The 16,573-nt window shown below is 49.4% G+C and overlaps 1 protein-coding gene across 1 annotated transcript; it reads right to left on the bottom strand.

Annotated features, from left to right (window-relative positions):
* Positions 1–4,632: 4,632 nt before the first annotated feature.
* Positions 4,633–5,532, bottom strand: SPRY4 (sprouty RTK signaling antagonist 4). The gene has a single exon (XM_009992886.2). The coding sequence runs from the start codon at positions 5,530–5,532 to the stop codon at positions 4,633–4,635; it is 900 nt and encodes a 299-aa protein (XP_009991188.2).
* Positions 5,533–16,573: the final 11,041 nt, after the last annotated feature.

The raw sequence follows: 16,573 nt of genomic DNA, 5'->3' as shown, positions 1-16,573 counted from the left end.
GGAGGATGCTCTGAACCCATCCAGGGCCCCGGCGGTGCCCGCTGCGGTGTTGGTGGCACATCCCCGCCTGGCTCAGTCACGCCATAGGAGCAGCTTGGAGTTTTTGTCTCTAAAAATGAAGAACCGTGAAGGAACCCGTGCCCCGCTCTGGGGCCAGGCGGCCGCTCGCGTGAGCCGCTCCGCGTTGTCCTCGGTGCGCTGCGTGCTCGGCGCCGGCTGCTGCGTCCCTCCCTGCGCCGCCGGTGAACAGGGCTGGGCTTCACATCCTGCCCCGCACTGCCTTTCCCCGGGAGGAGTTCTTCCCTCTGAGGGTGGTGGGGCACTGGCACAGGTTGCCCAGAAAAGCTGTGGCTGCCCCATCCCTGGCAGTGTTCAAGGCCAGGTTGGATGAGGCTTTGGGCAACCTGGTGTAGTGGAGGGTGTCCCTGCCCGTGGCAGGGGGGTTGGAACTGGATGGTCTTGAAGGTCCCTTCCAACCCAACCCATTCCATGATTCTATGAGTTTTGGTCACAGCTGTAGCTGCAGAGATCTAATTATCGGTGTCAATGTGGGGAGAGTTTCTAAGGTCTTGGGGAAACGAGGGGTTCTCAGTCCCGTCCTGCTCCCTGCGGGCAGAGGTGCCCCTGAGCACAGGTGCCAGGGGGTGACAGGCACCAGGTGGGCAATGGGGAGGATGTGCCACTGCGGGATGTGGAGGGGAGAGCGGACCCTCATCCCTGCCCCGCGCGGTCCGTCTGTGCTCACCCGTCGGCGTGGCTGGGGCGTCCGAGCAGAGCCCACCCCGAGGTGTGCGGACAGTGCGGGATCCGCTCCCGGAAACGGGAAGCACGACAGCAGGGAGGGGGTGTGAAACACGGGAGGCTCTGCGGGATGTGACGATGCATGTCGGGGTCTGCGACTCCCGTAGGGGTGAGGGGTGTCTGCGCCCACGTGCCGGTGTCCCGTCTGGATTACGAGTTATCCCACCCGGGCACTCCCTCAATTGCTCCCAGTGTGTGCAGTATCAAGTAACTGGTTTTGGGCTACTCTGCTTGTATTTTTAGAATAATTGCTATAAACATTCTTCGGGATTTTTTTTTTTAAAAACAACAAGAGCCATTTATATATTTAACAATATATATTTATATATATATATATAATTTCTAGATCAGTACATTCATCAGTACTTGTTTTTCTTCACAAACAGAAGAACTCTTACAATAGTAGACTTTCTAAAATAAATACTATTAAAATAGAGCTTCAAAATAAATATTCTATACAAAGAAAACCTTCTGTGGTAACTTTTCAGGGTGTATATGTGGTGGGGTGGTAACAGGAGAAGGGGGAACCTTTATCAGCGTGTTCGAGCGTGGGAGGGGAGGAGGAACACCCAGTGCTGTGACAGGGTGAGGGCTCGTCCAGATGGGAAAGCTGGTGCCCGGGGAGCAACAGCGTGGATTTAGTGGCTGCTCCTTGTGCCTGGTGGGCGCTGGGACGGGTGATGCTGGGACGGTTTACTCGGCTGTAGAAGCCACTCTGCTGATGGTGAGCTCCGGCCAGGGACGCGGGATGGCATTGCCAGCGTGTCGTAAAGTCATCCCTTCTTGCTCTCTGGGCCTTTGCATCCGCATGTGGGCAGGGGGCAAAACCTGGCGATGAACCTGCTCGGGCAACCAGCAGTTCAGGGTGGCAAAGCTGAAGTGCTCGGCCACCCTCCTCCTCCTCTTCCAGAGCCGCTCTGCGGTGGTGCAGCACCGCTCCCGGGGAACCTGCCCTCCCCTCCATCCCTGCCCTCTTGCCTTTGTGGTCCCACCGCACCGTGGCATGGCTGGAGAGCACACGTTGTGCCCGAGGTCTGTGCTAATTAGCAGCTGTTCGTTAGTTTGCAAGGGGGGACGGGACGTGGAGGGAGGATGGCCAGAGCTGCCACCTCCGTGCCCTCACCAGGGCTGAGGTCACCCAGCACCGTGCTCGTGGTACATCTCAGGGGTGGCAGGAGACCCAAGTACCTTAAAAGGGGATGGGGGAACGGAGACGTTGGGATGGGGGAAGAGGGGAATAAAGACATCATTGACCGGAGCCGTACCCTCCGCCAGCCCCGTGGCGCAGCGCCGCCGGCCGAGCCCCCGCTCCGGCTGACCCCGAGCCTTTCCGAGCGCTCCACAAAGAGCTCAGTGACTTCCCTGCCATTCCTTGGGCCGGGAGCTGATGGAGCAGAGCCCGGCCGCTGTGCCGAGAGGCCGAGGAGGAGAGGGAGGGTCGCTCTGCTACATTTACCACTGCTCTAACGCATCCGCTAATGCTTTACAGTCTTCCAGCGTGGGACTGGCTTACACCATAGCAGGATTTATACATTAAAAGAAACCAACAGAGAAATAGTTTACAACTATGTACAAAGAAAGGAAATCCGTACAGGACTGCTGGGTGTATATACATGAGTGTAGATTGGCACAGTGGCGGCCGCTCCGGCGCCGTGTTTGCTTGCAAGGACCGCGGGTGAGCCACGGGCTTCGCTGTCGCAGGTTTTCGGCGCAGCTCCCCCGGGAACAGCCAGGGACAGGGGGGCAAAGAGGCAAAGCAACCAGAGGCGGAGGCCGTTTGGATACGTGCGGTCCCAACAGAGGAGGGCAGCGGGGGAACACCTCTCCTGTCGCGTTTTTCCAGCCTGTTTGCATCTTAGGAGAACGATTTCTCTTATTAAATACAACACCTTATACATTCAGCCAACAGTTCAGCTAGTTGGGGGTTGGTTTTCCTTTTTACCCTTTCCCCTCTCATTTGTGCAAGATAATAAATACGGCTCTGGATTCTCATCCGCTTCCTTCTTTCTGGTGTCCCCATACGGTCAACACAAGGATAAACTATAGGAATTGGTGTCTCTGGTGACAGACGTAGTATCCCTTTTCCTATGATTTATCATATACAAGCTAGCAAATGTTATAAATATAGAATTATTTTTTTTTTAAATTCCCCATTCAATAAATATCTACAACTAAGCTTAACTAAACCCCGAGCCTTCCAGGTTAAACAAATTCTTACAACGAAAGACACCAGAATTCCCAGCAGTACGCTCCTGCCAACCCCTACGCAGCAACTGTATTGCAACCAAGCAAATGGGATTCCTGGAAATGCTACATGAGCTCTGCCTATTGCTTATCTAATTAGAGATGACATTTCACTGTCACTGCTGTGCATTTACTGAGGAAATTTCCTCTAATTAAAAAAAAAAAAAAAACCAGAGAGAGAGCAACTAGACAGTTTTCTGCATGCAACAAGTACCTAGCTACTTATTACAGCGTTGCATGTTTGGACTAAGATTTTTATTTAGCACCTTGTAGTCGTCAAGAGAAAGGGGTTACTGCAGCTAAGGGAATGCAAGACCGATGATATCCACTTCCTGAAAACCCTGGGCAAATTTCTTAAATACGCTCTCTTCCCTCCCCTGGCTTTCCCCAGCGTTTGTTGACACTAAAATAAACATGAAAAGCGTTCTCTACGCTTAAAAAGACACACTTTTGTACAGAGGAGGCAAAAATCGAACAGCAGCAGTAGAGATGGGGGAGTGGGCTGTACTTCAAGCAAACGCCATTCATCCCCAAGAGAAAACAATCAAAATCTGAATATTTAATGAGCAAAGAAAAGCTTGTTCCAGGAGAGGAGGTACTGGATTGATATCTCTAGAAAAATACACCTATGTGTATCGTACACGTAGGTTTTTGTGACTTCTTAGCAGAGCTTGAGAGGTTTAGAGCAACAAACACAGAACGTAAGGTAAGATCCCCCTGCTCCAGCACCGGGGAGCACGCACCGCGCTGGGGGAACGGCCGACATCCTTCTGCAGCGGGTTTGGACTGTTGGTGTAAAATTCATACTCCACTGAACGAAACTGGTGCTACAGATCAGCTCCCAGGCAGAACACCGCGACGTTTACACAACCGCCCCAGCACATCCTGCCGCTGCTCGTCCCGGGAGGAGCGACCCTGCTACCATCTCGCTTTTAAGAGGAGGGTCCGGATCGACGTGGCCAGGTGGGTTCACGGAAAGCCGCACGCCCGAGCGTTGAGAGACCCTTAAACACATGAACTGCATCTTCACTTCTGCCTCCAAATCTTTGCAGGACGCAGAAAGCTTTTGAGAAACACCTACTTGGTGCGCGAGGGGCTCTTGTGCCGCTGGGGAAGGAGGGAGTTAACCTGCCACCTTCAACGGGCGGCTGGTAGCAAATCCCAGCTGGGAAGGGGGAGCAAAACCAAGGAGCCCACCCTGAATGCGAATCCGCCGCAGCTTTCTGCAGAGGGGAACGGGTGCTGCGTGCCCGGCCGTGCCTGCCAAGCCAGCAGTTAGTGGGCTCTGCGGCGCGCAGGCACGGCGAGCGGCCGGCCGGCCCACGGGTTCTCAAGCAGCTGTATTTCACGAAATACGTAGGTTTTCAGCCCGCACTCTGCGTTATTAAGATTCCTCCTTTGGCCCCATCTATTTAAATTCTGACCAGTTCCCAAACCCTGAATAACCCAAAGTGATTCAGTTCGTGGAAATAGTTGCTTCTGCTTTCTCCGAAGGCAAAAGGCCAACGTTCTCCTCAGAACACAGGTTATTAAAAAGAGCCACCCCGCTCCGTGGAGCGTCCTCCTGCTCCCTGGCCTCCCAAACTATCAAAAGGGCTTTTCTGGCCTGCTTCCTTTGCTCTCTGGCAATGCCTTGCAGATGACACTGTTTGTGTTTTTGCACCTGCATCCGGGCCGGCTCACTTGGTCGTAGCATCTCTGGGACAGCTTGACGCAGCCGGTGGCTGGCAGGTAGCAGAGCAAGCAAGGGAGCACCAAGGAGAGGGCACTCATGAAGGACCAGCGAGCACAGCAGTTTGAGTGGGAGCAGGAGCAGGGGTGGTCGGCACAGGTGCCCTCGTCATCCTCGTTGGTGCAGTGGTAGAAGACGCCCTTGACGAGACACATGCAGGTGGAGTAGTTGACCAGGTTCTGTGCCGAGCAGAGGCACTCTTGGTTGCACACCCAGCACGAAGGCAGAGTCCGGGGCAGCGCGCACTCCTTGCACTTGCACTTCCCACAGGCTTCGCACAGGAGAAAGTGCTTGTCCAGTTCCTGAGAAGCGGGTCCCTTCAGGTCCAGGGGTTTGCAGTTGATCACCTTGGGCTGGATGCGAACTGCTCTGGGGGAGGACTGCTCCGCCACGGGCGCCGGGGCCATGTGGTCCAAGAGCCTTTGGTCTGAAGACGTGCTGCTGCTGCTGCTGATGGAGCTGGGGCGCCCGCTGAACGAAATCCAGGGGTGGGTGACATCCTGCTCGCAGCGCTGCGGGTGCTGGTTGGTCAAGACCAGTTCGTGGGGGGCTCGGGGGCGCTTCTGGGCTGCCAGCTGGGAGGCGGTGGGGTTGTCGGTGTAATCGTTCTCAATGTGAGTTGTCTTCATTTGGTCAATGGGCAGGATGGTGAGCGGATGCTGCAGCCGCCCGTAGGGGATCCGACTGTCCAGCAAGGGCTGGACCATCACAGAGTTGGGGACAACGGTGATGTTGTGAGGAACCCGGGGCTCCATTGATAAAGCAGGCTGATTACTGGTGAAAAACCTCTTCTTAGGTATCCTGGGGGAAGGAAAGGAGAAAGTCAAGGGGCAGGGGAGAGAAAGACCGCATTGTTATTGAGTTACGCTGCAACCCCAGGCCAAACAGGGCTCTTTGCTGGTTATTGTGGAGGAGGTCTTAGAAGGTAAACCCGTGTCCAAGGGAGTCAAAGCACTTGCCCAGGTAAAAGGTGCATCACTCCTTTGCTACTGTGTTCTCCTCCCTAACCTTGGCCATATAGAGCTCCTCCAGTCCTGGGAGGGGTGCCCTTGCTGCAGGCTCCTGAAGTGCCCGTTCATCCTTTTTACTGAGGGAAAGCACATCTTAGGGTTACCAGTGTGTATTCACATGTATTTTTGTCAGCAAACCGCCTGAAATGACTTATCTAAGGTTTGGGGATTTTCCCCAGTTGACCCCGATCTCTAACAAAACCTGAAGCCAAACTGTGGCTGGCAGGAGCGTTGGCCTGGTACAAAGATGCTTCAGAGCATCTTTGCTCCAAGGTGCTCCAAGGCTGAGCACTTGTCCTCGCTAGCCCAGAACGGGCGGGTGGCCGGGCTCCGGCGGGGGTTCTCGCTCAGCAGCTCATCTGGTTGCAAACCAGTGCGGGAGCGGACGGGAACGGCCCACGGGGAGAGCACATGCACTGGTCAGACTGGAGATGTCTGGTGATTAGACGCTCCCCTTTTCTAAACACTAAGAGGGCTACTACTTACTTTAAGTGCTGTTTACTAGCCACACCAGCTAAGCCCTCCATTGCCGCAGTTTCTAATTTCATTGAAAGAGTGCAATTTATCCTGGAGTCGGTCCAAAGATTCAGCAGCGGCGCAGGACAAGAAACCACAGGAAGTAACTAAACTTAAATCAAAGAACGGAAACGACTCGGTTCAAATTTAGAAAGTGCACATTGTTTTCTAGTAGATGTGCCACTTCCTCACGGGGTGACCTTTATTCATGAATAATGTAACGTTGGGGATCAGGTTAAAGAAGCGGCGAGGAAGGCTTCAGAGCAAGTTGCAGGAGGGGGAAAGCTTCTGGTATCAAGAAAAAGGAAATAGTGAGCAGCTTAAGGGACTTCTCTGCGTTCAGAGAAACAAATGAAACTTTTCCAACGGCATGAAAGATTTTAGTATGCCAGCAGCCTGAAAAAAAGTCAGGAAAAAACTGCATCTAGAGATTCAGGTTGGATGTTAGAAAGTTTTTCTTCTCTGAAAGGGTTGTCAGCCACTGGAATAGGCTGCCCAGGGAGGTGGTTGAGTCCCCATCCCTGGATGTGTTTAAGAATAGGGTGGATGAACTACTTGGGGATATGGTTTAATGGGGATTAGGGATGGTTGGACTCAATGATCTCTAAGGTCTTTTCCAACCTAGAAATCTATGAATAAATCTACAAGTGAGTCACACACGAGAAGTGTGTGTGTAAATGTGCACCTCTCCGGCAAGAGCACATCCCCCCGGATTTGGCACGATGCTACCAAAATCAGAACTAATTGTGCATTTTTGGAAGAAGAAAGGGGAGTTCGTTATTACCCAGTGAAAAATGTTACTAGAGTCCCCTGTTCTATTTGTAAACTGTTGCTTTGATAGATCACTTGGCATTTGAGGGGCCGAAAAATCTGCCAGTTCTCCTGAGATCAATAGGAGCGAGGGCTGAGGCCGGGGGGTGGCGGCCAGCGCGGCACCGCGTGGGCAGCGTGGCACATGCCACCCTGGATGCTGGCACCACGTCCTGCCCGCCGGGCTCCTTTTGTCAGCCGCGCAAGACGTGCAGGGAGAAGTGCTTTATCTAGCAGTAACGATGGTTATTGTAACACAGTCCTTATGCTGTTTCTCTCCACTAGTTAAAATTCTCTGCTGGGTCTCAGCCATTCATTTGAATTTTTTTTTTTTTTATTTTGTTATTCGTAGCTCATTGACATCCTGACTCGAGGAACAAGAGAGTTTTAAAGCATCTATTCCTAGTTACTGTATGTAAAAAGCAGCAATGATTCTGACAATTATGGGGCACGCAGAGACAAAAAATTTCCCTTTTCTTTTGTACATCAGAATCCAGTGTCATGACGTCAGAAGTACTCGCTGCAAGTCAGAGTTTGACAAAACAGTCAGTTCTGTATCAGCTAGGCGCTAGGTTTGCAGAAAGACTTTGATTTCACAGGTTTTGGGGGTTTATGGTGTGGTTTTTTTTAAGGAGAGAGAAGCAGCTGCCCTGGCTGGCAGGAGCAGGCGCAGCAGAGCTGATGTTAGATGGCTGGTGGAAGCGGTGGCACGCTGAACGGTGTCACCAGCCCGTCTGGCTGCTCCTTCGGGTCACCGGCAGCGCTGCCAGAATTTTGGAATAACCTCTAGCACAGGGCTCTGCATTCCAGCCTGAACTTACTCCCTGCTGTTATCAAGTCTCTGGAGCTTGGTCCGTTCACAGGAGGTTTAGACTGGATCTGCGGATCGCGATGGATTTTAAGGTGCTCCACGTGCCAGCATGTGTGTGCGGGAGAGCTGGTGAGCCCGCGGGCAGCGGCCACCGCCTCTGCCAATGCAGCGAGGCCAGGCTGATCCTGGTCGTCCCCGATACAGCAGCTCTGAGCCAGGGTGGCACATTCAGGGCGCTCTGCATCGCCGGCAGCACCGCTCTGGGAGCCCCTCACCCTGGCACGGGACAGCAGCGAGTGGGAGGGCAGCACACCAGGGTTGGCATTCAGGCTTTGTGTTAACTCTGCAGTTACACGGTTGGCAGTGGTGCAGAACTAGTGATGACATCACAAGGAAGTTATGTCATCAGATTAATTTGGAGAAGGATTATAGCCAGAGACACTCGTAAAACACCCAGACCCCTGGGACACAGACACAGCCACATGTGGGCAGACATTAAAAGATGGCTTAACCGAGATAATGCTAACCAGGGTTTCAGAGTTAATTATCACAAAAAGGAGATGAACCCTGGACTAAACACCACACTTCAGGCTAGTTAATGTCAAAAGTTATTCAACACCTTTTTTCATTATCATACTCTTTCAAATTGCCTTTCCGACAGGCCAACTACTGCAGAGTGAGGGGAATGGAAGCCCTGGCATGAGGAGTTCAAAGACCCTGTGGATATTTGGGCCCGGGATCTGCTTTGATAAAGCCTCTGGAGTGAAGATAGACAAATAAGACTCAGCTCTCCTAATTCCCAGACACCTGCTCTGGACATGTTGTCTCTCTTGCTGAAGATCACCTTTAAAATGCAATATGTAACACATTCCACCAGTTTTTGGTGCTAAGGCTACACATGGTCCTTCAACTTTTGCCCTGCCTCCTTGCTCCTGAGCAGAAGGTTTCCACAGTTAACTGCTCTGACCTTTCAGGCTACTCTGCAGAGACATAAATTTCTGATAGTTATGGAATTTTCCAAGGACCATGACTACATCGTAGCTGATGGTCTTGTCACCAGGAGTTTCAGCAGCGCAGTAAGATTGTTGGTGACAGATCCAGGTCAAATATCTCGAGTGCTGAACTAGGGAGTGAGCCGGGTGGTGTTCATTCTGCAAGGAGGCTCTCCCCCATTGGGATCTGCCCAGATGATGGTAGTGACAGTATTTTGTGGTGTGGTTGCTTCAGTTTCTGTGTCTGTATGCTTCCACTGGCAAGTGCCTTGAGCACATCTTTCCTTGAGATGTTTCTGCTTTAAGCTTTGTGTCTGAACCCCATGAAAAGAAAGATTTCAGCAAAGGGTACTAGGTAGCTGTGTACGTACACAGCACTCCATCCCTCATGGTAGAGAAGAGGAATCCAGGGAAGTTCTCAGGTTAAAGAATTGTGCTGGATCAGAAGCAAGTCAAGAAGCCAGACTGCTCCATGAAGTCTTGGTGGCTGAGGTGTGCCTGCCTGGGTGCACGTGTGGATCCTGATGACTTCCCCTGGAAGATCCTCCAAGACATCATAACTTGACCTTTTTTGGTTGATGTGTTCCCCAGAGAGGGAAAAATGCATCTGCAACGTCTGAAACTGTTCCAGAATGGCTGGAAAGACACAAGCAAGTCATCCTTTGAAGCACAGTCAGTTTGCAGGCAGATGTGAGCCATTTTGGTTGGGAGGGAAGACAGGAAAACATGGGCTGAGCTGTCCATCTCCTCTTCCCCCTACTCTTTAACTGGAGTGCCTGAAGCTGCCCGTGGAAGCCACCTGGCTAATCAGGAAGGGGATGGTTACTAGAGATGAGCTGCAAATGTCAACCCCCCCAAGAAAGAACATTTCTGTTCGTAGGGCTCATCTGCTGTGATAAGAAGGGACTGAAATTTGTGATGCTGGTGTTGCGAACAGATCTTCTCTTTCTGGCGATGGCAGTTGCGTACTGCTTGCAGATACTGAATTAATTGCTCTGATTGAACAGATTTAATGTAACAAGATGTGTCATTTAAAGAAAACTAGATACAAAAAAAAGAAAAATAGAAGAAGAGATAATAATAAGGTAGAATAGGAGATTTTAAGGTACTTAAGCACCATAACTTTGCAAAAGGTTCAAAACTTGATGCAGCGCCTTTGTCGTCCATGGCAGTAATCCAGCCTGACTGTAAATTGCATTTTAATTGAGAAAAAATGCCATACAGAACACTTGTAAACAAAATTAGTTAATCTTCGCTCATCAGTAATTACAGACATATTATAGCATTAACGTAGGCACAAACTCACTGGGTGCAATTGTACAGGCAATTCTCTGAAAGCAGACGACAGGAAGAAAAATTCATGTGTTATGTTCTTACATTGGGACTTAGTAATTCTTCAGAAATAGGTGAAACAACAAAGTTCTTTTCAAAGCAGGAATGTCAACAAACTCCCATGTAGAGAAAACGCCTCTCCTCCCATGCCATCCAGGGACTGTATGGTTGCTCACCACATACAATTTTCAAGTCAAAATATACTTCCTTCCAAGGGAGTAAAATTGGATTCAAACATGGAGTTCACAAATGTGCTGCAGTGCTCGTTTCACCTCTTCATCAAGATACTGCCAATTTAAAATTACTATTGTACTAGATAATTACAAGTCCTAAAGCTGTACTAAACCAACTGTTATTTTAAAGTGTTTTGGTATTATTTCAGACTCGAAAGTTTTCTGAGATACTTTAGTCACATGAAATTAAAACAAAAGGATTTTGTCTTAATAGGATTTTGGACTTGCCTACATAATTTTATAGAAAGCCACATCCTTGTAGGCAATTCTGTGAGAAAGTTACATAAACCTCCAGGGAAGCTCGTTCTCATTCACGTCTTCAGAACAATTTTTGAAGCAATAAGGTTCTAGTATCTTTATTTTCAAAGTGGAGTTGGATAATTTGTCTTCCAGTTACTGAAAAACAAAATGGACCTTGACTTAAATATTTAATGAGCGCAGGCATATATAATGTTTATAACTGTCTCAGTTACCTATTAGTTAATAATTTTAATAAGTTCTTTCTCACGTGTTTAACAACATTCTAGATGCGCGCCGTAACAAAAGAATAATGAGACTAAGAGGCTCGAGAGTGCAGAATCATGTCCCATGTGGAGGCAATCCTGCAGATCCCGGCCCTGGGAAGTGCTGGGGTGACTCTGATACATCCCCAGAGTCCACAGTCCCGGTGAAGTCAACAGGAATATGGGAAAATGTGCTCCCACTGCCCACCCCCTGTCTACCCTGCTCCACGTACAAGGTGTCACAGTTTTGGCCAGTTTGGAGGCATCCATACTGGTTATAAGGGTACTAGGTGGGATGGAGAGTAATGGTATGGAAAGACTCTTCTTCTTCCTTCTTACCATAAGCTAGAGAAGCATTTCTAGCAGAGTAAAACAAACTTGAGTTTTCAGGAATAGTTTTCGATCACGGGTTTCTAGGAATTTTCCAAACATGGAAGCATCATAAGCTTTTGTGAAGAAGGGATGGAAAAATTACCACGGCAAGATGAAGGGCCAAGCCCTGCGTGATGCCAGTGGGAGCCGAGCACTGGGGCTGGGGTAAGGCCTGAACCGCTCGCCCGGGGTCTTGCTGTGGGTCAGGGATGGTGAGGGGACAGACCAGAGAGCTCTGAACCTCGACACCCAACAGCTGCACCATACCTCCTCTCGGGTACTACCAGACCAGACCTGTTATTATCCATGCAAATGCTGAATTACAGTCTCTTTCAGAGATGGAACAATCACCTCATTAAGATTAACATATTTGTAGTAATAGTTGCAGTAAATGCACTGCAGGAAACTCGCTTATTTTCTTTGCTATATGGGACACACGAGTTTCTGAAACAACAGGACAACAGGAAGAAAATAAAAAAGCGACAGAATGTTTACGGATAAGCCTGAATACAAAGAAATTATCATAACTGAAAACAATATACTTCCAAGTAGTACCATGTCAAGGGAGGCTGTATATTCCAAAGCTCATGCAAGTCAACACCATTCAGAACCGGTGGTAACCAGTGCAAAATTCCTCTGCTTTACCACTGCTTGTAGAGCAGTCATGACTATTCTCTCTCCTCTGGTGGTTTGATGACACAGTCTAGAAAACCTGATCTAGAAAGCGTTGACCACAGCTGCAGCCCGTGCCTGGGGGACGTGCCCAAACCCTGCCTCGCGCTGGAGGCCAGGGCTCACCAGCCATCACAGCTCCTCCCTACCGCTCCTCGGAAAAGAGGGAAACACCCGGGCCATGCGTTGAAAACGAAGCCAGAGAATCTGTTGTAACGCCTGTGCTTGCTATCAAAAAGTACTTCCAAGGGCAGATCCATAGGGCTTCACGGAGCACATGCAGCAAGTGGGGCAGCCGGGGCAGGCACGGGCACCTGGGGTGGCACCTGGGACCAGGCAGGGTCTGGGCTCACTTCCACCACGGCAAACGAGAGGGATCAATAAGGGACTCGCTTCCCCGAGCCCCAGCGGAGGAGGAGCTGATGCTAAGGGAACAAATCCTGCCATTGCCTTTGTTTGGAATTAAGGGCATCCTCTTGTCCAGACCTCCCAGCAGTGACAAGGGACACGCCGCTACTGACGGAAGTCAAAAGGTTCAATAAAAGCTTTTAATGAGGGAAGACTACACTTGAAGTTAAAGGAGACCTTTCAGCAAGCACGTGTTTTTAATGTGTGATTAAGAATAATATATAATGTTGGAGTTCATTAAGATTGAGTTAGGCTGTCTGAATCTTGAGTCAAGCTGCAAATGCTTTAAAAAGAAAAAAAAGCTCTTTTCTATAATATATCAATCTTAACAAAATATTGATATTAATTCTTTTTGTTCCCCTCCTCAGCAGCCTTTTCTATCTAAGGACAGCTAGAATTTTCTCTACGAGTAATAAGGAAAAAAAATTAGAAAGCTTGTTAGGGAAACCTGCCATTTTTAAAAACGAGACACTAAATTCTTGCCAGAGCATGGAAATTCAGAAGCTAGGAAATGAGATCTGTCGACTTCCAAGAAGCTGTCTCTGTCCAGCTAAAGCCTGTTCCTATGGTGCGAGGGAATAAAGCACATTTTGGCCCACTAACGTTCAGATCTCCAGGGACTCAAATTTCTTAGTCAAGGCTTTTTATTGGAAAAGAACATTTATTTTAAGGCCAGAAAACTAAGCTCAGATACGATCTATTAAGTTAATGGTGCTAAATGATAACCATATTAGAAGGATTTTGTGTTTTCTTAAGGAAATGCATTGTATTGCATTGAAAAATAATAAAAACCAAACAATACTTGTGCAACTGTTTGCCTACAAAAAGGCAGGTTTAAGCACTGGGCTGAATTTGGAAAATTGTATAGCAATATGATTAATGATTTTTTTCCTTTTATGGTTAATATTTGGAAAACTATCAGAACTATGAATTAATTATTGCTGTAGCATTGCAAGGGTTGTGAATTTTATCTTACTGAAGTCTCATAACAGGACTTTTTTTGGGGGGGGTGAGGGGGGGATTGCTTTTTGAAACATTGCATTTCCCAGTATGATTTGGGAATTAGTCACGATTCCATGAAAACAGCTTTTGTTTTGCTGTTTCAGGAGGAGAACAAATAATTTCTCCCCTGCACATACCTCACGGATAATTTCAAAAGGACTGCAGTATTCAGAAATAGTCCTTTTAATTTTATAACACCAATATAGAGCCCCTTCTAGCAACAGAAAACACAGTAGCCCATGGAAAATGGCACATTTATCAATGAGACATCCCCAGTGGGGTTCCAATAACTGAGAACAACCCCTCCTCCCACTATCATTCATTTTTACATGGAGAAGGGGGAAGCTAGTCATCAGGATCATTGTGATTCAGTGCACAAATTGTAGCTTTATTCTTTAACCCAAAATAAAGAGAGAGGGGGGAAGCCTTCATATGGGGAAAGCTGGGTGTCTCCACCTAATTAAACAGCAATTCCTGAGCTGATTTTTGACACACTGTACCCTTAGCATAGCATGGAAGAAAGGTAGCAGCTGAAGAAGTTTTAAAGAATCTAGAACGTGCCTTTTCTACTCTGGATAATTCAGTGACGCTTCTCCTTTTCTCTTTCTCTCCTTCACCCTTTACAGAAAAACTTGGGGCTATAAAAGATTTAAATCAAGAAATCAGACCCTTGGTCACTGGAAGAAAAAGAGCGAAGCCTTTTCCTCCTGTGATTAATGCTGATATTCATTTGCACTGCCATTTCCAAGGTCTGCATTTCCAGTTCTGCTTTCCTCTAAGACCTTTGTGCCTTTTACATGCCCCTTTCTGTTTTTTCCATTCCCCTTCTGATAATGAATTTTCAGAACATGTCGTCTCCAGGCTTGTCTTTCTCCTGTGACGCCAGGACTGGTACCAGAAAATAAAATCCTGGCTTATCTTTGCTACGCAGTTGGTAGCGGAGAGCAGCCAAGGCAGGTTTTTCCTCCATATACAATATATTTCATATACTTTCATGAAATGATTCTAGGTACATGTTTTTATTACTTATCTATCCTTTAAAATATAGAATCCATCCAGATTTAAAACTGAAGCAACCAAGTGCACAGCAAGACAGGGAACAGAACAGTGATGGAATAAGGCACTGAGGCCAAAAAAAAAAAGAAAAAAAAGAAAAAAAAGAAAAAAAAGACAGTGTATGAAATAAAATGCTAAAGAGCAAAGGTCATGCAGGAAAGATCTGACACACCAGTGGCTGATCTCTGAAGTGTCCTATTATGGAGACAGCTCAGAACTACTTGACACTAACAAGCCATAGGGCTTTGGAAAAGAGAGGAAATGCGTATAATCAGTTTTCATATTCCAAGGCAAGAAATATCCAAATCTTATTTGTCAGCCCAGGTCACTATACATTTATGCTCCTTTTTTGGGGAAGGATGAAGAGGAAGACATCTCATCAACAGAAAGAGGAGCCTTATTCTGCTATAAAAGCCCTGCTAATAAACCCGACGCAAGTATGGTGAGACCTGCCTGCCATAGACGTACACCAAATGCAGATGTTGATGAAAGAACACACGAAAAAGAGGTACAAATAGGAAACACAGCAACACGAATGCAAATTCTGCAAGAAACAGGATATTTCTTCAGAATGCAAAGTCTCCTCTAGGTTGTGAAGCCCCAGGCAGCTCTCCGCTATATATAATTATAGATAATTGCTGTTAGAAAAGACATAGTCAGAAATATGCTTATGATCAGTGATCTTTAAGGGACTAGACGAACACATCCAGAAAGAGCAGCGCAAGATTTTCCCTCGGGGAGCAGGCTTATATTTTTTTTCTACTTAAAAACATTTAACATTTGCTCGCAAACACAGATCTCGTACTTACTTTAAATAATTCAGCTAAGACCATCTCTCCATAGGCGAGTTAATCCTAAATCCGAGACGGACGAGGGGGGCCGGACCTGGGAAAAGCCTGGCAGGAGCCGCTGGAGCTGCAGGAAGGGACCTGCGAGCGCGGCGCTGTCAGCGGCGGCCGCGATGCTGCAACCACCACTGCCTGGGAAAATGGCTATTTTATGAATGGGAGGGCAGCGGCTGCTTCTGCGCATGCGCCTCCTCCCGACTCTATGAATGGGTGGGCACCGGGGCGCCACCGCGCATGCTCGGCTGCCTTTTATGAATGGGGGGCTGGCGAGGAGCGCGGGGTGAGTTGCGGAGGATGGATACGGCTCGCGCTTTTTTTTTTTTCCCAGCTTTTTTTTTTTTTTTTTCCCCTCTTTCTTTATGAATGGAGGGCAGGCGGCAGCTGCGCATGCACCGCGCCCCCCGCCCGGGGCTGGAGGTAACGGTGGCCGCCGCTGCAGGGGAAGTGGAGTTGGGGAGGGGGAGGAAGCGGTGCGCTGCGCTCCCGGCCGCCGAGGAAGACCGGCCGACCCCCTCCTCTTCCTCCCCGCCGGGCTCCCCGGGCCCTCCGAGCGCGGCCGTTAGCGGGAGCAGCTGTGCGGGTGCCCCCAGCCCCTCGGCGGAGCCGGAGCCGCCCCCACCGTTCCGCGGCCCCGGGCGGTCGCTTCCCGCTGGGGAGCGGGGCGGAGGGCGGCGGCTCGGGCAGCGCTTCTCGCCGGGAGCCGGAGGTGCCTCCGGCCGCGCTGCCCCTGCGCGGGTTCGGCTTTGCGCGGCTTTGGGGGGCGTGGGGCTGCGTGCTTTGGCCATCCCCGGTTTTGGGGTGCGCGACCGTGACGTGAGAGGGCGTTCACTGTGTGCCAGGATTCCGCTTCGTTTTCCCGCATTCAGAGCTGCGGTTCGTTCTGTTCCCTGCAGCATCGTCACGCACACGCGTCCTTCCACGCCGCGTTTTCCTGGCGATATCTGTATGAAAACGCGAGCGAGAACCACGGCTGTGTTTGCGTGTCGTCGGTGTAACCTGTGCGTTTATTTAACGGCCCCTGTCTTTTGAGGAGGAGGTAGGATGGAGCCGTGCAGGTTACACAGACCCACCAAGAGCGAGGAGATGGTCCTGCGTGGGGTGAGGCGGTTCCTGTGCTGTTCTTGGCTTTGCAGTTTTTGCCATGTTTGGCTTTTTGGGGGTCCTGTTGGACCTCAGCCCAAGTACTCCGCAGGCAAAGCGAGGCAGCCCCTCAGGGCCGTAATTTTCCAAT

Source organism: Tauraco erythrolophus, chromosome 16 (assembly GCF_009769465.1).
Source record: "Tauraco erythrolophus isolate bTauEry1 chromosome 16, bTauEry1.pri, whole genome shotgun sequence".
Lineage (NCBI taxonomy): Eukaryota > Metazoa > Chordata > Aves > Musophagiformes > Musophagidae > Tauraco > Tauraco erythrolophus.
This window is presented reverse-complemented; position numbering and strand designations above follow the sequence as displayed.

What these genes read in the sequence shown, in the direction of transcription:
- SPRY4 (XM_009992886.2), bottom strand. Translation starts at nt 5,532, where the DNA reads ATGGAGCCCCGGGTTCCTCACAACATCACCGTTGTCCCCAACTCTGTG.